General features: G+C 40.5%; 1 protein-coding gene across 7 annotated transcripts in view; it reads right to left on the bottom strand.

The window, feature by feature from the left end:
- rapgef2b (Rap guanine nucleotide exchange factor 2b) overlaps positions 1-23607 on the bottom strand; it is a 286117-nt gene that overhangs the window by 113097 nt on the left and 149413 nt on the right. For all 7 annotated transcript variants that reach the window (XR_009805002.1, XR_009805003.1, XR_009805006.1 and 4 more), the window contains exons 5-6: positions 16994-17069; positions 10709-10876 (exon numbers count right to left, since the gene is read on the bottom strand). Coding sequence is in view for 1 of the 7 variants with exons in the window: in XM_061891993.1 (XP_061747977.1) it covers positions 10709-10876; positions 16994-17069 (244 nt within the window). In the remaining 6 variants the exon portion in view is untranslated. The remainder of the gene's footprint in view (positions 1-10708; positions 10877-16993; positions 17070-23607) is intronic.

Below are 23607 nucleotides of genomic sequence, written 5' to 3'. Positions count from 1 at the left end.
CAGCATGGGTAACGTTAGCTGTGGTGCGAGTGGTAATATCAGAGAAAGAAGGTGCGAATCTGGTAACAAATGAAGGAAGAATTAAGTCCCAAGAAAAAACGCAGGGGGTCCATCGTCTGGCGGTGGTTCGGCTTCAAGTGGGAATATGTCGAACAGACAACCGTAATTTGTCAAGTGTGGGGCAAAAGCGTTGCTATAAAAAGTAGCATTACTGCTAATATGTAGTCCCCTGCTAGAGCAGTGGTTCTCAAACTTTTTTCAGTGATTTCCTGTGAACATTTTTTTAATTCAAGTACCCCCCTCTTCAGAGCAAAGCATTTTTGGTTGAAAAAAAGAGATAAAGAAGTAAAATACAGCACTATGTCATCAGTTTCTGATTTATTCAATTGTATAACAGTGCAAAATATTGCTCATCTCTAGTGGTCTTTCTTAAACTATTTGGAAAAAAAGATATAAAAATAACAAAAAACTTGTTGAAAAATAAACAAGGGATTTAATAATAAATACAGATTTCTACATATAGAAGTAATCAATAACTTAAAGTGCCCTCTTTGCAGATTGTAGTAGAGATCCATCTGCATTCATGAACTTAAAATAATAAAAAAATAAATCTTTAAAAACAATATTTATGGAACATGTCCACAGAAAATCTAGCTGTTAACACTAAATATTGCATTGTTGTATTTTGTTCACAGTTTATGAACTCACATTCATATTTTCTAGAAGTGTTATTCAATAAATATATTTATAAAGGATTTTTGAATTGTTGCTATTTTTAGAATATTAAAAAAAAAACTCACGTACCCCTCGGCATACCTTAGCGTACCCCCATTTGAGAACCACTGTGCTAGAGAATGAAGAGCGCTTAATCCGCATTTCAACATTTTCATTCGGTGCCACACCAACAAATCTTCACCGTATGAAAAAAATTGTCAACAACATAAGGAGATATCGCCCGCAGTTACCTACCACATAGCGATTTGATTTCCTATTATGCAGCTCATTTTTATTGGACAGTTATTAAAATATCATGTGTGACATCATGCACAAAAGTGCACTTTATTTGTTTTAAACTATTGTAGTGGCGTTCTGTACAAAAAGCACACTTTAGTGTTGTTTTGATATGTCATCTTGACATCATGCACAAAAGTGCACTAATAGCTTGTTTTAAAATCTCTGATAACTTGCACTTTCTGTTTTGGAAATGACGTGAAAGTTTGTGCCACTGCTTAATCAATGTTTAATAAATACAGTTTTGGTCAATTGACTTAATTGTGAAGTGAATTATATTTATATAGCGCTTTTCTCTAGTGACTCAAAGCGCTTTACATAGTGAAACCGAATATGAGTTCCAGTCTGGGTGGCACTGGTAGCAGGTGGGTAAAGTGTCTTGCCCAAGGACACAACGGCAGTAACTAGGATGGCGGAAGCGGGGATCGAACCTGGAACCCTCAAGTTGCTGGCACGGACGCTCTACCACAAGTTGTGATTTCCCTCTCTGCATAAAAGTTTGAAATGAGCATAAATTAATGCAGCATGAACAAAAATGTTTTAATGTAGACACATAGAACCATCATACTGCTGTGATTATATGCATCATATGTTAATTCAAGGCTAAGGCAAAAAAATCGAGATATATATCGTGTATTGGCCTAAAAATATCGAGATATTAAAAAAAGGCCATGTCGCCCAGCCCTACTGTTGTATCTCACATTTTATATTGTGTTTTGGAAAAATGTTGTCATAAACGTTACTTAATTCATAAAAAAAAAAAAAGTACAGCGTACGTTTTTTTTTAGAATCAGGAGATTTTTCTCCATGCGGCTCCCGATTTAAAATGAGTTTGACACCCCGATCTAAACTTTACCGCTGCCGGTAGTTGTTTTTATATTTTTATTGTAATATTTTCAGAATGCATTTGTTCTATTTTTGGTCAAAGTAACACAAATAAAACCATCTGAAGTTGTCTTTATTTTTTTAGTTTTAGTTTTAATGCCATGATTGTAATTGTTTTTTTCTCTTCCATGCGGCCCCTGCCTTAAAGGGGAACATTATCACAATTTCAAAAGAGTTAAAAACAGTAAAAATCAGTTCCCAGTGGCTTGTTGTATTTTTTGAAATTTTTTTCAAAATTTTACCGGTCCCGGAATATCCTTAAAAAAAGCTTTAAAATGCTTGCTTTTCGCTATTTGTGATGCGACTATCCATTTCCCTGTGACGTCATACAGTGCTGCCGATGTAAACAAACAATGGCAGATACCGCACCAAGATATAGCGACATTAGCTCGGATTCAGACTCGGATTTCAGCGCTTTAAGCGATTCAACAGATTACGCATTTATTGAAACGGACCGTTGGAGTATGAAAGTATTGAAGAAGAAACTGAAGCTATTGAGCGAATAGCTATTGACGCTATTCATAGCCATAGCATGGCCGAATAGCTGCGTTAGCATTGCCGGTAAAATGTGCGGACCAAACGATCAGGACTTTCGCATCTCTTGACACTGGAGCAACTTAAATCTGTTGATTGGTAAATGTTTTTTTCACATTAAATGTGGGTGGAAGGAAACATAATATAGTTGCAAATGCATCTACAGGTAATCCATACATCTCTGTGCCACGTCTGCTTTAGCACCGCAGGTAAATAGCATGTTAGCATTGATTAGCATAGCATGTTAGCATCGATTAGCTGGCAGTCAACATCAACAAAACTCACCTTTGTGATTTTGTTGACTATTATTGCAAATGCATCTGCAGGTTATCCATACATCTCTGCCATGTCTGCCTTAGCACCGCCGGTAAATAGCATGTTAGCATCGACTAGCGTAGAATGTTAGAATCGATTAGCTGGCAGTCACGCCGCAACCAAATATGTCTGTTTAGCACGTAAGTAAACATCAACAAAACTCACCTTTGTGATTTTGTTGACTTTATCGTTGCAAATGCATCTGCAGGTTATCCATAAATCTCTGTGTCATGTCTGTCATCGCCGGTAAAATGCGGAGACACTTTGGCACATTCAATGGGGGTCTGGCGGCAGACACTTTCGCATCTTCGGGCCAGTGGTGCAACTTGAATCCCTCCCTGTTAGTGTTGTTACACCCTCCGACAACACACAGACGAGTCATGATGTCTCCAAGGTTCCAAAAAATAGTCGAAAAAAGGGAAAATAACAGAGCTGAGACCCCGGGTGTTTGTAATGTCTTGAAAATGAAAATGGCGGCTGTATTACCTCGGAGACGTCACGTTCTGACGTCATCACCACATGAGCGATAAACAGAAATGCGTTTAATTCGCCAAAATTCACCCATTTAGAGTTCGGAAATCGGTTAAAAAAATATATGGTCTTTTTTCTGCACCATCAAGGTATATATTGACGCTTACAAAGGTCTGGTGATAATGTTCCCCTTTAAATGGTCTCTCAGCATAAAATACATTTACTTTGCACAATATTCATATTCAGTGAAATGCACCTGTCCATCTTGCTTATTGTGCGCTAAGTTTGCTCCTTCCGGGAACGACCACACTAAAGACAGACCCGTCATGCTTTCCTCTGCCTGAGTTCTCATCCAGAAAACATCCGAGTAGCGGCTTGCATTCTAAATGCCGCGGATTAGCTCTCAATGTCAGCCTAGCATCCTCTCATCTTCGCTCTCGATAACTCGCCTCTCCGCGTCAGCGTTTGGTTGCCATGGCGCCATCCCCCCTGCAACCCCCCCCCCCCCCCCCGACCCCTTCCGCGCCCTTTCCCACAGGAGCGAGCGAGGAGAGTTGAGCGTGCGACGGGAGACATCTGGCCATGAGAAAGTTCAGTGCAGCCTCCTGATTCTAAAAACACTGACGCTCTAAATTTAGGAAGCAGGGTGCGGCCTGGCCTGCCAGAGAGAGAAATTGACGCATGTTGGGCGGGAGAGTGATATTTCGCTGCATTCCAACCAGTAGGGATCTGGTACACTGGCAGAAGCCCGCAGGGAGAGCTGGGAATGTGCGGAATGTGGTGAAATTGCGCAGAACAGGAAGAGCACTGTGTGCTAACTGCATGTGGAGCTTGACTTCCTATTCCCAGGAAGAAAACACAGAAAGAGGAGCCTCACAAAGTCATAAAAGACCATTTTTTACAATTTACTATTACCATAAAGTACAGTGGATGCCCGCATGTTGTCGACTCAGTCATTCATGTCACCGCAATTTCACAGAGTATTTTCAATTTTTTTGTGGTGACCATTTGTGCTTCTGGTCTAGAAAAATGTAAATGTAATGTAAACTGAGTTTTTGAGTTTTGATCGCACTTGTCGTAGTGTTGTCCCAATACCAATATTTTGGTACCAGTACTTTTTGATAAAAATTGCATTATTGGCTTGATTTAAAAAAAAATCTTAGGGTACATTAAACATATGTGTATTATTGCAATGTAATCCTTAAATACAATAGTGAACACACTAGACAACTTGTCTTTTAGTAGTAAGTAAACAAACAAAGGCTCCTAATTAGTCTGCTGACATATGCAGTAACATATTGTGTCATTTATCATTCTATTATCTTGTCAACATTATGAGGGACGCGTGGTAGAAAATGAATCATTAATCTACTTGTTCATTTACTGTTAATATGTAGTTATTTTCTATCTACACTTGTGTTAAAATGTAACAATGACTAATTCTTCTTTTGTTTGATACTTTACATGAGTTTTGGATGATACCACTAATTTAGGTATCAATCTGATACCAACAGTTACAGGATCACAGATTGGTCATATACAAAGTCCTCATGTATTACCTGACTTTATAAACATATTATACACTTTAAAAATATGAAAAGATATTGTGATGCCAAAAAATATTGATGTAATCATGTAATCATCGACTAGATACGCTACTGTACTTGATATCATTATAGTGGATGTCAGGTTTGTTCCCATTGTGACGCCGGTGAGCTATGGTGTGTAGTGAAGCATGTTTAGCTATTCCTCATCCTCCAGTGATAATGTTACATGTATAAAACTTACTTTGTCGCCATGGAGGCAAGGATTAGTGATTTAGAAGTAGCTAAAACACTGACGAATGCGTACGTACTTTAGCCGCTAACTAGCTAGCCATGTTTTCAAGCACCTCTTCCTGAGAGCGTTTCAGTGTTATAACTTCACCTTTATCTTGTTTTTTTAAGCCAAAATGCATCTATTCTCCCTTTCCTGTCTATACACTGTGTCTGCTTATAAGTACTCTGTGTGTGCGCGCTGCCGAACATGACGACGACGATGCACCATTACTTTTTAGAGGCAGTATAGTACCGAATATGATTCATTAGTATCGCGGTACTATAGTAATACTGGTACATCGTACAACCCTACTAGGTAGTTGGTTGGTTAGCGGTAGTGATGGGTCAAATGATACTGAAGCATTGACACATTATAAAACACAGGCCACGAAACCGTGACCCTTGATGTGTGTGTGACTTTAAGAAAAGTACCAGGGAACACTTCTTGACATCTTGTGTACAAAGAACAGTGGCGAGCCACATTTGGTTGGTTTTCATCCATCTAAACGAAACTAAGTAAATGGAAACATTTCTTAGTATGGGATGATTTTGAACGTGTACAGTGTTTCTTCTGGCTCAAACTGAGGTAGAGGTGATACAATCCTGACCATGTGGCAGAATTTTAGTGCAAATTTGATTTTATTTTTCCAATTTACAGTCTTATGCTATAAAGAACACTGTAAAATGTATTGTCATTTTTCTTAATTTGATGGGTCGTTTGCTGTAAAATTATAGGTCAAGAGCCCTGCGATGAGGTGGCGACTTGTCCAGGGTGTACCCCGCCTTCCGCCCGATTGCAGCTGAGATAGGCTCCAGCGCCCCCCGCGACCCCAAAGGGAATAAGCGGTAGAAAATGGATGGATGGATTATAAGTCAAGAAGATATTTAAGTATTTATTTTTATTTAGACAAAAAATGTTTGGAAAGTATGATAATATACTGTAGCATTTGTTGCAATATTAAAGTTTAAAAGGCAGGCGATTGCAAGCAATACATATATTTTTTCTGTCAAAATGAAAACAATCAATTCAATTTAGTGAGAAAATAATAAGTACTTTATTGACACATATGGTGTTTGCGGGCCAGATAAAATTAGATTTGGCACCCGGGCCTTGAGTTTGACACCTGTGGCCTAAGCACTTGCATAAGAGAATGATGGGCTCATAGCTTGTGTGCTGGGGACAGTTTTGCTTGAGACACTCGAGCTGATTTTGTAGCAGCTTTCAAGCACTTTGTGGACAAAAATGTCCACATGTCACCACCACGAATGATTACATTTTAACTGCCTGTTACATTCATTTCTCTGCTCTTTTTCACCTGGACTCTTGACTTTCCTCCTCGCGAGATCACTTTTTAAAGTAGTGGCTGATTTTGCCTGCCAAATCTGCAACACTAAAAAACAAACGATACTCTGACACAACGGACACTTTTTTAAAAAAATAAACATGACATATTTGTCATGCTTTCTTTTAGTTGACCTTTTACCAGTCAGTCTGTACTGTCATGAAACTCTACCTGATCTTAAAGGCCTACTGAAATGAGATTTTCTTATCTAAACGGGGATAGCAGGTCCATTCTATGTGTCATACTTGATCATTTCGCATTATTGCCATATTTTTGCTGAAAGGGTTTAGTAGAGAACATCCACGATAAAGTTTGCAACTTTAGGTGTTAAGAGAAAAGCCCTGCCTCTACCGGAAGTCGCAGACGATGACGTCACAAGTGTGGGGGCTCCTCACATATTCACATTGTTTTTAATGGGAGCCTCCAACAAAAAGTGCTATTCGGACCGAGAAAATGACAATTTCCCCATTAATTTAAAGGAAGATGAAAGATTTGTGTTTGAGGATATTGATAGCGACGGACTAGGAAAAAAAAAAAAGTAAAAAAAAAAAAACGCGATTCCATTGGGACGGATTCCGATGTTTTTAGAGACATTTAATAGGATAATTCTGGGAAATCACTTATCTTTCTATTGTGTTGCTAGTGTTTTAGTGAGTTAAATAGTACCTGATAGTCGGAGGTGTACGTCCACGCCAATGTCTCAGGGGAGTCGACGGCAGCTGTACGGACGGCACAAGCTCAACTGATATCCGGTAAGAGGCGACTTTTTAACCACAATTTTCCCACCGAAACCTGCTGGTTGACATTCGGTAGGATCCATGTTCGCTTGACCGCGCTCTGATCCGTAGTGAAGTTTCACCTCCAGGAATTTTATACAAGGAATCACCGTGTGTTTGTGTGGCTAAAGGCTAAAGCTTCCCAACTCCATCTTTGTACTGTGACGTCTCCAATATTAATTGAACAAATTGCAAAAGATTCAGCAACACAGATGTCCAGAATACTGTGTAATTATGCCGTTAAAGCAGACGACTTTTAGCTGTGTGTGTGCGCAGCGCTCATACTTCCTAAAAACCCGTGACGTCTTGCGTACACGTCATCATTACACGACGTTTCCAAGACGAAACTCGCGGGAAATTTAAAATTGCAATTTAGTAAACTAAAAAGGCCGTATTGGCATGTGTTGCAATGTTAATATTTCATCATTGATATATAAACTATCAGACTGCGTTGCGTGGTGGGTAGTAGTGGGTTTCAGTAGGCCTTTAAACTTCAAATCGATTCTTCAATCAATCCATCTATTAGAATTAGTCAGAAAAGGTTGGAAATGAAGCTAACACTACGAGCTGTGTTCAATTACCAGAGATAGAATGTTCACAACACAGTAGCATGCTCCGTATGGCAGAAATACACTTGTTACGGCGGTCAACATTATGCACCAAGTAGCGGGAAACCACACAATTCGATCTGTTTCTTCTTTGGTAGTTGCTTCAGACCTTTCCGGACTGCTGTCGATATGGTGGCGCAACGCTGCAACTGCAGTTAAAATACATAGCTGCCACAGAGGGACATCGATCGCTCAATGAACACAGCCGGAGCTGTACGCTGTGTTGAGCGATATCAATCGCATAGGCTAGGGGCGGAACAAAATTAGCTGGAAATGGCCGCCACGAAATTTTGAACGCAGGAAAAACCCAGGTATTCAATATTTATATCTAACCTACTTACAGTTTAACAGGATAAACCTTGTCAATTCACATGAAAGCAAAGATTATTATCAAGGTTTAGGCCAGGCAGATTATATAAAAAATAGTCAAATATATTGTACAAACCCCGTTTCCATAAAAGTTGGGAAATTGTGTTAGATGTAAATATAATTGGAATACAATGATTTGCAAATCATTTTCAACCCATCTTCAGTTGAATATGCTACAAAGGCAACATATTTGATGTTCAAACTGATAAACATTTTTTTTGTTGTTGCAAATAATCATTAACTTTAGAATTTGATGCCAGCAACACGTGACAAAGAAGTTGGGAAAGGTGGCAATAAACATTGATAAAGTTGAGGAATGCTCATCAAACACTTATTTAGAACATCCCACAGGTGTGCAGGCTAATTGGGAACAGGTGGGTGCCATGATTGGGTATAAAAACAGCTTCCCAGAAAATGCTCAGTCTTTCACAAGAAAGGATGGGGCGAGGGTCACCAATTTGTAAGCAAATTGTCAAAAAGTTTTAGAACAACATTTCTCAACCAGCTATTGCAAGGAATTTAGGGATTTTATCATCTACGGTCCGTAAAATTATCAAAACGTTCAAAGAATCAGGAGCAATCACTGCACGAAAGCGATGATATTACGGACCTTTGATCCCTCAAGCGGTACTGCATCAAAAACCGACATCAGTGTGTAAAGGATATAACCACATGGGCTCAGGAACACTTCAGAAAACCACTGTCAGTAACTACAGTTGGTCGCTACATCTGTGAATGCAAGTTAAAACTCTACCATGCAAAGCCAAACCGATTTACCAACAACATCCTGAAACGCCGCCGGCTTCGCTGGGCCCAAGCCCATCTAAGATGGACTGATGCAAAGTGGAAAAGTGTTCTGTGGTCTGACGAGTCCACATTTCAAATAATATTTGGAAACTGTGGACGTGGTGTCCTCCGGAACAAAGAGGACAATAACCATCTGGATTGTTATAGGCGCAAAGTTCAAAAGCCAGCATCTGTGATGGTATGGGGGTGTATTAGTGCCAAAGGCATGGGTAACTTACACATCTGTGAAGGCACCATTAATGCTGAATGGTCCATACAGGTTTTGGAGCAACATATGTTTTCATCCAAGCAACGTTATCATTGACGCCCCTGCTTATTTCAGCAAAACAATGCCAAACCACGTGTTACAACAGCATGGCTTCGCAGTAAAAGAATGCGGGTACTTTCCTGGCCCACCTACAGTCCAGACATGTCCCCCATCGAAAATGTGTGGTGCATTATGAAGCGTAAAATACAACAACTTAAACTGTACATCAAGCAAGAATGGTAAAGAATTCCACTTTCAGAGCTTCAACAATTAGTTTCCTCAGTTCCCAAACTTTTTTTGAGTGTTGTTAAAAGAAAGTGTGATGTAACACAGTGGTGAACATGCCCTTTCCCAACTACTTTGGCACGTGCTGCAGCCATGAAATTCTAAGTTAATTATTATTTGCAAAAAAAAAAAAAGTTTATGAGTTTGAACATCAAATATCTTGTCTTTGTAGTGTATTCAATTGAATATAGGTTGAAAAGGATTTGCAAATCATTGTATTCCGTTTATATTTACAACTAACACAATTTCCCAACTCATATGGAAACGGGGTTTGTAAAAAAAGGCACTCAAACAAATTATGACGAATGTATTTACATACAATTATGGAGTGCTAATATACATACACTAACTACATGTATAATAAATAATAATGTATGTTTAACTTTCAAAAAAACCAAAGTGCAAATGAAAATACAGTTTCACCAGTTTAGTCATAATTTTTGCACCTAAGAAACTTCTCTAAGACTTAAGCTCCAGACTTTTTCTGTTTGTTTGATATTATCATTACTGCCACAAGTAGTGAAAAAGTGTATTACAATTTTGTACCACTGCATAGCTGAGGAAACAGATATTTTGAGGGCCAACAATGAGCCAACAATGGTTGGGAAACACTGGCGTTGAGTGGCACGTCAATGCAACATCATAATCCAGGCCTGAACTGAGTGTCATGATCAGACATTTCGAAGGTGATAGCAGTGTGTCTACCGTAGTCTAGTGTGTATTTCCCACAGGTTTGAGGGCTGGAATAGGAAATGATTGAGATAATCACAGAAATAGCTGGCAGAAAAGCTGAAAACTTTAAATATACGCATCCATTTATAAATATGCAATGTGATGCCCCGCTCACATGTGCCTTTAAAACGTGGCTTCTTAATGAGCACACAAGAACTCATTCACATCAACTTTGCTCATAGGTTGAACATATCACAATATTAAGCTTGAAGAAGTTTGCGGCATATTTGCTCATCCCAACGTATAAACCTGACACTGTAACGCAGAATCGCCAGCGTGCTCCACAAAAAAGACCATCTAGCCAAGCATGATGCAAAGGAGGGTAGACACAAACACATTTCCACACACACAATTTGGTAAAGAGTCCTAACAACTACAGAAACAGAGACATCCCAACAAACTACCACTGAGACAAGCTCGGAACACAACAACAGCGGTCCAGCGGAGCGAGGGTTAAGCGACAAGAGCGGCGTCTCCCCTTCCGTCCCCCATCCCGTGCGACACTCACCGTGTGATACCCCCGGGCTATGGGCGGCTTTCCAGCGGGGTACGGATCCACCGTGTCAATGATGGTCTGCCTCTCCCCCTTCTGGTTGATCTTCCGGAAGCGGCGGCGGGACTGTCGGTGGGAGGCTTGTCGCTGGAAGTACTCCTCATTTTCATCCATGTAGTCCACCTGGGAATGGCAGAGCAGAGAGTTAGGACTGCCTTCTCTCTCGCCCATGTGAACATCCCGTCAACCCCACCCTCCTAACACTTCTGCTTTTTCCCTCCAACTGCTCCCCGCCTCTCCCGTCACAGAAAGCGAGTGTGCGGCTTGCATACCTCCGTGATGGTCAAAGAGGGAATGCTGAGACTTTAAACGCATCAAAACGACAACATTAGACGAAAGCATTTTTAAGGGTGGCGCCACTTCAGCATCTTCTCTCTATCGCTTGGAGCTTAAATAAATGAGTGCCACTCGACTCTGGTGATAAAATGACATAACACAACTTCATTTTCTAAATCACGTTCCAACTGCGCTGGGATTATCTTCCTCTTTCGCACCAACTGCTGCCATGACAACCGTCTTTAGTCGCAAATCTCTCTGCATGAAACATTTTGTTTTGCACCTCTAAATATATTCCAAGTCAGGCAGGGTGTCATCTATGCCCATTTAGGCTGCAAAACAGTAATTACAGCCTTGGATGGCACCTATTACAGCACATGGGAGTGTCTGCAGCAGGAAACCACAGCAGCGGTGATGTTATTTTTACAGGGAAAAGGGGGTGTGTTGAGATGATAGCTCGGTCCACAGTGAAGCCCACGGCAGACACGCATTCATAGCGCACAGCAATTACGGCGTGTCAAAGGGAGATTACCGGGATCTGCTGCAAGCTGACGCGGAGCCAAGCAGCTGTTTTCACAGCGTCACACAGCAATGCTTGGAAGGAGATGTTCACTAGGGTGCTGCTTGAAATTGATAAAGAATATATATATACAATGGGGAAAAAAGTATTTAGTCAGCCACCGATAGTGCAAGTTTTCCCAACTTAAAATGATGACAGAGGTCTGTAATTTACATTAAAGGTACACTTCAACAGTGAGTGCAGAATGTGAAAAAAAAATCCAGGAATTCACATTGTAGGAATTTCAAAAAATGTATTTGTAAATTATGGTGGGAAATAAGTGTTTGGTCAACCACTCAAAGCTCTCACTGATGGAAGGAGGTTTTGGCTCAAAATCTCACGACACATGGCCCCAAACACCAAAAAGTTCTATTTTGGTTTCATCTGACCACATGACAATCCTCTGCTGTATCATCCATGTATCCATTTTGGTAAAAACTCAACTCGTCGTGTTTGGAGGAAGAAGAATACTGAGTGGCATCCCAAGAACACCATACCTTCTGTGAAGTATGGGGCTGGAAACATCATGCTTTGGGGCTGTTTTTCTGCTAAGGGGACAGGACGATTGATCCGTGTTAAGGAAAGAATGAATGGGGCTATGTATCGTGAGATTTTGAGCCAAAACCTCCTTCCATCAGTGAGAGCTTTGAATGGTTGACCAAATACTTATTTTCCACCATAACTTACAAATAAATTATTTAAAATTCCAACAATGTGAATTCCTGGATTTTTTTTTCACATTCTGTCTCTCACAGTTGAAGTGTACCTATGAAGAAAATTACAGACCTCTGTCATCATTTTAAATGGGAGAACTTGCACAATCGATGGCTGAATAAATACTTTTTTGCCCCATGTATATATATATGCATATAATTCTGAAAGGTTTTAAGAGAGGAAAACACAATTCGACTATTCACTTAGCAAAGGCACGGCTGGACACCAACAGCGTACGAGTTTGCCCCATAAACAAACCCACCACTTAATTGAGAACACTTCTTTAAAAAAAAAAGAAAAACAAAAAAAAAAAACATGTTTTCCGGACCATAGGGTCGACCAGATATATATAAAGCGCACCGGATTACAGGGCACATCAAAGTGTCAAGTTTTTTTGTTTTCTTCCTTAATGCAAAACACTTCTTTGTGGTCTACATAACATGTAATGGTGGTTCTTTGGTCAAAATGTTGCATAGATGATGTTTTACGGATCATCTTCAAGTCGCTTTCTGACAGTCGCTTCAGGATGCGCCGTTTTGTGGGCGGTCTTATTTACGTGGCTCACCTTCGACAGTGTCTTTTTTCTCCGTCATCTTTGTTGTATCGGTGTAGCGTGTAAGAGCGGGAGTGGAAGAAGTGTCAAAAGATGGAACTAACTGTTTTAATGACATTCAGGCTTTACTTCAATCAATAATGTAGCAGCATCTCATTTCCAGAAACAACAACAACACAGGAAATGTGTACCGTGAAAAAACGTCCAACTGGATCTCTCTAATAAATAAAGTTGCTTGGGTGAATAATTTAAACTCACTACACCGGTATGTTTTAGTGCTTTCGTGGTAAGTTTACTGACAGATATACTTTACACTAATTTGTATTGGAAAAAACAACAGTGGAAGATGATTGTCCCATAACAAGAAAATAGAGAAAATGAAGAAGCTTATCGACTACGGTGTAGGAACGGACAACAAAGGCGGACGCGCGCAATTTTTCAGGGTTTATGCAGATCCCAAATACACATCAGCAGCTCCCAAAAGTTCAGAAAACTTGATTTTACATAATATTGCGGAAGCACAGCACAATCAATCAAGCGGTGCGGCTTCATAGGTAACCAAAGTCGTACTTCAGCATTTTGATAGATTTTTGAGCGCCGTGCGAAATGTTATATATTTTCAATGGAACATATCAAATGATGGTGTTGTTTACTTGAGGCATATTGCAGTCTATACGTACAGTATCTCTTATGTTTGACTGCCATCTCCTGGTCACACTTATTACACCATGTACCAAATAAAATAGCTTCAAGGTCGGTAAGCAAAACCTAGAATTGTAAGGTTATAAGGCGCAGTCAAGGTCTGAAAAAAGAAAGGATTTTAAGTGCGCCATATAGTCCGGAAAATATTCGAAAAGGTTTTAAGAAAGGAAAACAAAATTTGACTATTCACTTTAAAAAGACATGAGTGGACACCAACAGCGTATGAGATCACCCCATAAACACGCCCACCACTGAACTGAGGACAGTTTTCGAAAAAAAAAAAAAAAAAAAGAATTTTTAAATGGCATATTAATTTCTATAAACATGGGTGCTTAATACCGTAAATTCCAGACTACAAGCTACTACTTTTTTCCTGTACTTTGAACCTTACGTCTTAAAAACAGGGCGGCTAATTTCTGGATTTTTCTTAGCTGGCGTTCAAAATGCAATTTTATATATATATATATATATATATATATATATATATATATATATATATATATATATACACTGAGATAGGGTGTTATTGCTTGTGTTTTTGTGCCATCCTTTGGAAGAGTTCACTCATTGCAAGTGCTGCAGTGTCCTTCCATTTAGTACTTTCAACCGGAAATAGAACTGTTGTTTCGTCCTCTAACCGTACATAGCATTTCTACTTGTATGGATTCCTTATTCATCACTCCAAGCAACTTCTAGGTTTTACAATATAACTAAACACTTCTTACTTACTAAAAAGTCTCATGTTTGATGTCTGTAGAAGTGTTTGTATGAAAATAAACCTGACTAGACTAGCTCATCTGCAGTGCGCTTTATAATCCGATGCGTCCTATGGTCCGGAAAATACGGTAGAAAATTACCAACACAAAAGCGAAATTGTAAGTATCCAGTAACAAATGTGTCTCCATCAGTCATCTTATTGCGTTCTCATGAGCTTAACCTAATGAATTATTGTGGCCACTAGGTGTCACCCAAAAAAAAAAAATCAGAATCTGAATCATTTTACTGCCACTGTCAGCAGGGGCGCCGCTAGGGATTTTGGGCCCAATGAAAATAATCTTTACAGGGCCCCTGTAGCTTTAGAGGACCCCTCTGTATTATAATTTCATCATCATTAGGGGCTTCTCTGGGCCCCCCTCCATCATGGGCCCCTAGAATCCGTCTCCTTTACCCCCCCTTTTCAGTGCCCCTGATTGTCAGTAAGGATCCACAAACTAGGATTAAAATTATTTTTGGTGCAATGGTGCTACATGAAATACAAACAAAAAAAAATAGAATTAAGAATAGAACAAGATGAATAAAATAAGAATATGGATACAACACGAGAAAATATATAGTATTCCTGTATAAATACACTATGTTGCCAAAGGTATTTGGCCACCTGCCTTGACTCACATATGAATTAGAAGTGCCATCCCATTCCTAACCCATAGGGTTCAATATGATGTCGGTCCACCTTTTGCAACTATTACAGCTTCAATTCTTCTGGGAAGGCCGTCCACAACGTCGCAGAGTGTGTTTATAGGAATTTTCGACAATTCTTCCAAAAGCGCATTGGTGAGGTCACACACTGATGTTGGTCGAAAAGGCCTGGCTCACAGTCTCCGTTCTAATTCATCCCAAAGGTGTTTTATCGGGTTCAGGTCTAGACTTCGTGCAGGCCAGTCAAGTTCATCCACACCAGACTCTGACATCCAAGTCTTTATGGATCTTGTCGCGTTGGAAAAGGTAGGGGCCCTCTCCAAATTGTTCCCACAAGGTTGGGAGCATGGAATTGTCCAGAATGTTTTGGTATCCTGAAGCATTCAAAGTTCCTTTCACTGGAACTAAGAGGCCAAGCCCAACCCTTGAAAAAAACATCCCCGCACCATAATTCCTCCACCACCAAATTTCACAATCGGCACAATGCAGTCCAAAATGTATCGTTCTCTGGGAAACCTCCAAAACCAGACTCGTCAATCAGATTGCCAGATGGAAAAGGGTGATTCATCACTCCAGAGAACACGTCTCCACTGCTCTACAGTCCAGTGCATCTGATGGTGATGTATGGGTTGGATGCAGCTGCTCGGCCATGCAAACCCATTCCATGAAACAATATTGTGTATATACATGAGTGAAGTAGACAGTGAGCAAGGATATAAGTTATATCCAGAGGTTTAATAATAAAATAACTCAGTGTTTTTCATACCTGTTTGCGTCATTTTACTTGATCAAACAATTTTGAACATTCCATACTACAAAATAACAAATGTATGTATGATTCGTGCTGATATTGAATGGAAACAATATTGCTATTAGTAAACAAGTCAAGGCTCCAATGTCTGTAACATACCGCAAGTGATTGGTTGTACAGTATCAGGACACTCCAAGTCTTAAAGGGGAACATTATCGCAATTTCAGAAGGGTTAAAACCAATAAAAATCAGTTCTCAGTGGCTTATTTTATTTTTCGAAGTTTTTTTCAAAATTTTACTCATCATGGAATATCGCGAAAAAAGGCTTTAAAGTGCCTGATTTTCGCTATCTGTGAAGCCACCGTCCTTTTTCCTGTGACGTCTTCCAGTGATGCCAATACAAACAACATGGCGGATATCACAGCAAGATATGGCGACATTAGCTCGGATTTAGACTCGGATTTCAGCGGCTTAAGCGATTCAACAGATTACGCATGTATTGAAACGGATGGTTGGAGTATGGAGGCAGGTAGCGAAAACGAAATTGAAGAAGAAACTGAAGCTATTGAGCGAATAGCTATTGACGCTATTCGGTCATGTCTGTCTTAGCATCGCCGGTAAAATGTGCCGACCAAACGATCGGGTCTTTCACATCTTGTGACACTGGATCAACTTAAATCCGTTGATTGGTAAGTGTTTGTTTGGCATTAAATATAGCTACAAATGTACATACAGCTAGCCTAAATAGCATGTTAGCATCGATTAGCATGCCGTGCTAATCGATGAACACTCTACGTAAATCAACTTGAATCCGTCCCTGATCGTGTTGTTACACCCTCCGACAACACACCGATGAGGCATGATGTCTCCAAGGTACGGAAAACAGTCGAAAAAACGGAAAATAACAGAGCTGATTTGACTCGTTGTTTATAATGTGTTTGAGAAAATGGCGGATTGACTACCTAGGTGACGTCACAACGCTCGAGAGCAAAAAATAGAAAGGCGTTTAATTCGCCAAAATTCACCCATTTAGAGTTCGGAAATCGGTTAAAAAAATATATGGTCTTTTTCCTGCAACATCAAGGTATATATTGACGCTTACATAGGTCTGGTGATAATGTTCCCCTTTAAACTTGAGCAACCACAAAGACTTAGAAAAAAAGAACCATAGAGTCAAGATTCTTATTTTTCGGCAGTAATATATGAGTTGGATGCAAATGAAAGTTTGCTTGTTTGAACAAATATAAAGAGAAGAAGGGAACTCACCACAATCATCTCTGAGGGTTCCAGGACAATACACTCACATCCACGTCTTAGGCTGCCTGCCGATCGCTTTCCAAAACTGCGGGGCAAAAAAACACAAATGATCACCAATTGTTCTTAATTGTCTTTGACAAAATGAAAGCTTTTTCTGTTCTTGTCATTGGTGAGTGGCCTCTGATGTATTGCTGCTTTATGACTCACACTGACAAGTCAGGGAAGTCATAAAGATTAAATTAGTGTCTGTTTGAGGCCCTAAGGGTCTCCCTTCCTGACTTTTGATGGATTCATTATGGAATTTCTGTATGAAAACAGAAAGCAGCATTGAATGGACCGTTCCTCCCTTCAGCCGGGAACACCCGGCCTCTGGAAAAGTCCACTGCAGTGACGTCGTGACAGCTTGAAAGGGAATAAAAACACGCACGGAAATATCCCAAAGACGTGTAAAGCAGTGGCCGTGGAAATTCATGACGTGAAAAAACTTGATTAGGAGGATTGGGCGAAGAAAGCCGCTGTTGTATCAAGTCCGGCCTGGACGCAGAGACACAAGGCCTTGTTTGTCCTTATAAACATCTTGCAGTTAAGAATGCATGGTGTTGATTTACCGATCGTCTCGTTAGATAACCTCCAACGACTCGCACTGTTGATCTGGTGTGTCTCCATATTGCATGCATTCATTATTGTAGCAGTGCAGACATTTCTTGGACCAGAGTGTGCCAGCAACTACGACAACGTCAGTTAGGCAGCATGTCTTCTATTTTAAACACATGACAAGCACCGGTTTAATTACCTCCGCATTGAACACACAAACATGAATAGATATCTTCTCGGTGGCCTTTCTGTTGGTGTCTTTTCTGTGTTTTAGGCTTTTCTCTGCACTTTGACTTGACCCCTGTTTCCACGCTATGAGTCTGATAAACAGTTAGTTATATTCTGGTTAACTGCTGAGAAGCACAAAGTGGCACCTGTCTTAGCTACAGACAAATATGTCTGATTAACACTCTAGCAAATCACCTTTGTGCATTCACGCAGAGCATAAAACGTTTGGTGGACAAAATGAGACAAAGAAGGAGTGGCATAAAACACGTTTTTTTGTGGCAGCATCGTAGGGCTGGGTGATATTGCCTTTTTTTAATATTGCGATATTTTAAGGCCATATCGCAATATACGATATATATTACGATATTTTGAATTGGTCTTGAGTGAACACTTGATGCATATAATCCCAGCAGTATGATGATTCCATGTGTATACATTTCTTCTTCATACTGCATTCATATATGCTACTTTTAAACTTTCATGCAGAGAGGGAAATCACAACTAAGTCAATTGACCAAAAGTGTATATGTTAAAGTTATTAAGCAATGGCACAAACATTCAAGTAAGTTCCAAAACATAAATTGCAAGACTGTCAGAGACATTTTAAGTGTCAAATAAAAATGAGCTGCATAATAGGAAATCAAATAGTATTCGTCCTTCACTATGTGGTATGTCACTAAGGTTATGAAAATGTCTTCATTCTCTAGCGAGTGACTTTACAAACGATGCTACATATTAGCAGTAATGCTACTTTTTATAGTAACGCTTTTTCCCCCCACACATTACGGTTGTCTGTTCGACATATTCCCACTTGAACCACCGCCAGACGATGGAAACCCTGCTGTTTTTCTTGGGAATTAAGTCTTCCCTCATTTGTTACTAGATCTGCAGCATCTTTCTTTCGTACGGCTACCTTAGCAGCTAACGTTAGCCACGCCGCTACCTCTCTGCCCTGCGAGGGCGTGTATGTGACGTATGACGTGACAGTTTGTGACGAATGTGCGCCTGCTTGTCTGCGAGGAGACACAGGAAAGAGCGAGGAGAGCCTGAAGTGTACGCCCGCAGCTAAAAGTCCTGCGTGAGAACGTATACTCGAATATTACGATATAGTCATTTTCTATATCGCACAGAGAAAAACCTGCGATATATCGCCCAGACCTACAGCATCGGAAAAAAAAGTTTTACATGTAAACAAACTACGATGAGTTCAAGGATTGCTGAAATTAGCAGGACAAAACGGTGCTTGCCAAATACTCTCATCAGTTTAATACAAACAGTGGGATTTCTAACAATTAGGATGGTTTGTATGATGTTTGCCCTGCTACAGAAGATATATTAAAACAAAAAAAATATATATTTTTTCATCTTTTTCCATTTTTACATATCTCTGTAAGAGGTCCAGGGAGCCACTAGGGTGGCGCTAAAGAGCCGCATGGGGCTCAAGAGCCGCCCGCCTTAAAGCAGTGTGGCCCGGGAACCAGTTGCGGCCCACAACCCGTTTTTTAATTGCTTCACTGCGTACCGTCAAAATAAAAGGACATTAGGGTCTACAGAGAAAAAAATAAAGCACATGTTAGTAAATAAAAGGTTTAAATAACCAAAGTGGATGAAAGTTTTATTTCATACGCCTAGTGGAAAAAGTTTATACGCGCCTTCTTGATATGCAAGCTTCTTTCTACTCGGGACAAAACTCAGTAATCTAGGCTGCAGCTTCAGAGCAACCAGCCGACACTTTTGATCTGCTTTTACAGACGCTCGTAGTCGCTGGTGGCTATGATCCCGATAAGCCCATCGGCTCCCTGTGGGGGAAAGAGGGGGAGTAACGATCGGGCCGCATTGCGCATGACAAAACCTGCTGGGGCCACAGTGTACTAATAACACGTTTGCACTTTACATTCCTGACACTGGGAAGCCAATCCTGCGTTCTGCGGGTGGCAAATACCCGTGACAATATGAGATACAGGGCCTTTCCTGCTTTCAAAATTGCATGGCAGCCGCCTCCAGCTAATTTTGTGCCGCGCCCAGCCAGAGCAAAAGATGTCCCTCTGCGACAGCTACAGTGGGGCAAAAAAGTATTTAGTCAGCCACCGATTGTGCAAGTTCTCCCACTTAAAATGATGACAGAGGTCTGTAATTTTCATCAGAGGTACACTTTAACGGTCAGAGACAGAATGTGAAAAAAAAAATCCATGAATTCACATTGTAGGAATTTTTAAGAATTTATTTGTAAATTATGGTGGAAAATAAGTATTTGGTCAACCATTCAAAGCTCTGACTGATGGAAGGAGGTTCTGGCTCATAATCTCACAATACATGGCCCCATTCATTCTTTCCTTAACACGGATCAGTCGTCCTGTCCCCTTAGCAGAAAAACAGCCCCAAAGCATGATGTTTCCACCCCCATGCTTCACAGTAGGTATGGTGTTCTTGGGATGCAACTCAGTATTCTTCTTCCTCCAAACACGACGAGTTGAGTTTATACCAAAAAGTTCAATTTTGGTTTCAATTGACCACATGACATTCTCCCAATCCTCTGCTGTATCATCCATGTGCTATCTGGCAAACTTCAGACGGGCCTGGACATGCACTGGATTAAGCAGTTACAGTGTTGTGCCACCATAGAGGGGCCATATTGACAGCAGTGCACTGGAAAGACCTGAAGCAACTACCGAAAAAGAAAAAGATCGAATTGTGTTGTTTCGCGCTACTTGGTGCACAATGTTGACTGTAGTAACAAGTGGATTTCTGCATACAGAGCATGATACGGAGGGATCACTGGACTCCTACAGAACACTCCAGACTGTGCTGTGAACATTTTGTCTCTTACAATTGAACACAGCTTGCAGCGTTACCTTCATTTCCAACCTTTTCTGACTAATTATAATAGATCGATTGATTGAAGAATTGATTTGAAGTTTGCATAGGATCAGGTAGAGTTTCATGATGGTACAGATTGACTGGTACAAGGTCAACTAAAAGAAAGAATTACAAGCATTCGGCGTTTATTTTTAAAAAAAGGTCCGATTTTTTTCATTTTGACAGAATAAACATACAGTACAGGCAAAAAGTTTGGACACACCTTCTCCTCATTTAATGTGTTTTCTTTATTTTCATGGCTATTTACATTGTAGATTGTCACTGAAGGCATCAAAACTATGAATGAACACATGTGGAGTTTCAAAACCAACTCCGCGTGTTCATTCATAGTTTTGATGCCTTCAGTGACAATGTATAATGTAAATAGTCACGAAAATAAAGAAAATGCATTGAAAGAGAAGGTGTGTCCAAAATTTTGGCCTGTACTGTATGTACTAAAATCGAAATTGCATGTCTTTTAAACTTTAATGGTATACAATATCCATCCATTCCTACCGCTTATTCTCTTTTGGGGTCGCGAGGGGCACTGGTGCCTATCTTAGCTAATATTGGGCGGAAGGCGGGGTAAACCCCGGACAAGTCGCCACCTCTTCGCAGGGCCAACACAGATGGACAACACTCACACTCACATTCACACACTAGGGCCAATTTAGTGTTGCCAATCAACCTATCCCCAGGTGCATGTCTTTGGAGATGGGAGGAAGCCGGAGTACCTGGAGGGAAACCACGCGGTGAAGTGAAGTGAATTATATTTATATAGCGCTTTTTCTCTAGTGACTCAAAACGCTTTACATAGTGAAACTCAATATCTAATTGTTACATTTAAACCAGTGTGGGTGGCACTGGGAGCAGGTGGGTAAAGTGTCTTGCCCAAGGACACAACGGCAGTGACTAGGATGGTGGAAGCGGGGATCGAACCTGCAACCCTCAAGTTGCTGGCACGGCCGCTCTACCAACCGGGCCATACCGCCCCAGTCCCGGGGAAAACATGCAAACTCCGCACAGAAAGATCCCGAGCCCGGGATTGAATCCAGGACTACTCAGGACCTGCGTATTGTGAACCACCGTGCTGCCCAGTATACATTATTTCAACAAATATTACAGTAACTTATGTGAAGTGAAGTGAATTATATTTATATAGCGCTTTTCTCAAGTGACTCAAAGCGCTTTTACATAGTGACACCCAATATCTAAGTTACATTTAAACCAGTGTGGGTGGCACTGGGAGCAGGTGGGTAAAGTGTCTTGCCCAAGGATACAACGGCAGTGACTAGGATGGCACAAGCTGGAATCGAACCTGCAACCCTCAAGTTGCTGGCACGGCCACTCTACCAACCGAGCTATGCTCTGCTTAACTTATCATAATTTCCCAACAATTTTGGTCTAAATAAAAATAAATACTTAAATATCTGCTTAACTTATGATTTTACAACAAACTACCCATCAAATTAATACAAATGACAATACATTTTACGGTGTTCTTTACAGCATATTACTGTAAATAGAAAAAAAACTACCATTTTGTTGCTTTAAAATTCTGGCGCATGGTCAGGATTGTAACACCTCTGCCTCAATTCGAGCCAGAAAAAACCCTGTAGTAATATATGAATTATACAAGTGGATATTTTTTTTCTACTGACATAAAAGTGTCTTGTTTGGAGATTAAAGGCTGCATAACTTCTATAGTGCTGAGCAAATATTACAGTGGCAAACCTGCCGCGTGGGCGAATCAAACAACAAATGTAATAAGACTTAAACAAACATACGAGTCTTCGCTGGAATGCTTAAATGCTTCGGGACTCTCTCCGCATTCCAGAACCAGCAATTACTTAATTTCTATTTGCCTTACTAACGATGCCGTGGTCTACCATGTGTACACTCTGCTGCCAGTGAATAATTTACACATTTAATCATTCAAGCTTGGTGTTTTCCTGCATGCTTGGCAACCGTGCAAGACCCGGTAAGAGGATGACAAAGATAAGGAAGGTGCCAGATGCCAGCACAGATCATAATCATTTCAGAACAAGAGCGCACAACTCTGCAAAGATTATCACCGACACGCATCGTGAGCTTGCATTTGGATGCAAAGCACCGTTAAGCCTCTCAGTTTTCTATTAGAACGCTGGCAATGACATGTTTTTTTGTCTTCTACGGTCCAGATGGACATGCTCCACATGCATGGTGGCAGCATAGTGTACAGTACATCGCTGCAGTGGGAATACACAACCTATTTTTCTGTCTTTGCTATCTTCAAATTAAAGTTTGCAGCAGTTTCCAGGGGTAAAGTCATGCGTGGGGGGAGGGAACTTTTATCAATGACACCTTGACTGTCTTGGAGCTTGTCTCCACATCCACATTCTAACCACAAAGATGACGGGAAACTCAGGATTCTGCATAGAAAGCTTCACTCTAACCTACTTTCACAGTAGAAGAAGAGCTGAATGTCATGTATACTGGAACACAAAAGCACTCGGAGATGTGGGAATTGAAAGACTTGGTGGAGTTGGTCCCAAGTTTGGTGTTTGACTGGCTTGTTCTTCCACAGAGAACTCCAAATGTGCTTTTATGGAACTAGGACTTCTTGAGACTTCTCACAAAGTTGGAAGCAGACAAACATGCATGCTAAAACGTGGTTTGGACAGTGGCCGTGCCAGCAACCTGAGGGGTCCTAGTTCGACCCCCGCCTTCTACCAACCTGGTCATGTCCGTTGTGTCCTTGAGCAAGACACTTCACCCTTGCTCCTGACTGGTCAGGGTTACGGCCTTGCATGGCAGAAGGTAGAAAAGTGCTATACAAGTATGACCCATTTACCATTAACTGATATTTGAGGAGATTGAGCACATTCTCCGATTCAATAATATACGTACATTTATATATATATATATATATATATATATATATATATATATATATATATATATAT

The sequence above is a fragment of the Nerophis ophidion genome, linkage group LG29 (assembly GCF_033978795.1).
Source record: "Nerophis ophidion isolate RoL-2023_Sa linkage group LG29, RoL_Noph_v1.0, whole genome shotgun sequence".
Lineage (NCBI taxonomy): Eukaryota > Metazoa > Chordata > Actinopteri > Syngnathiformes > Syngnathidae > Nerophis > Nerophis ophidion.
Note: the sequence above shows the minus strand (reverse complement) of the source record. Positions and strands in the feature narration are given on the sequence as shown.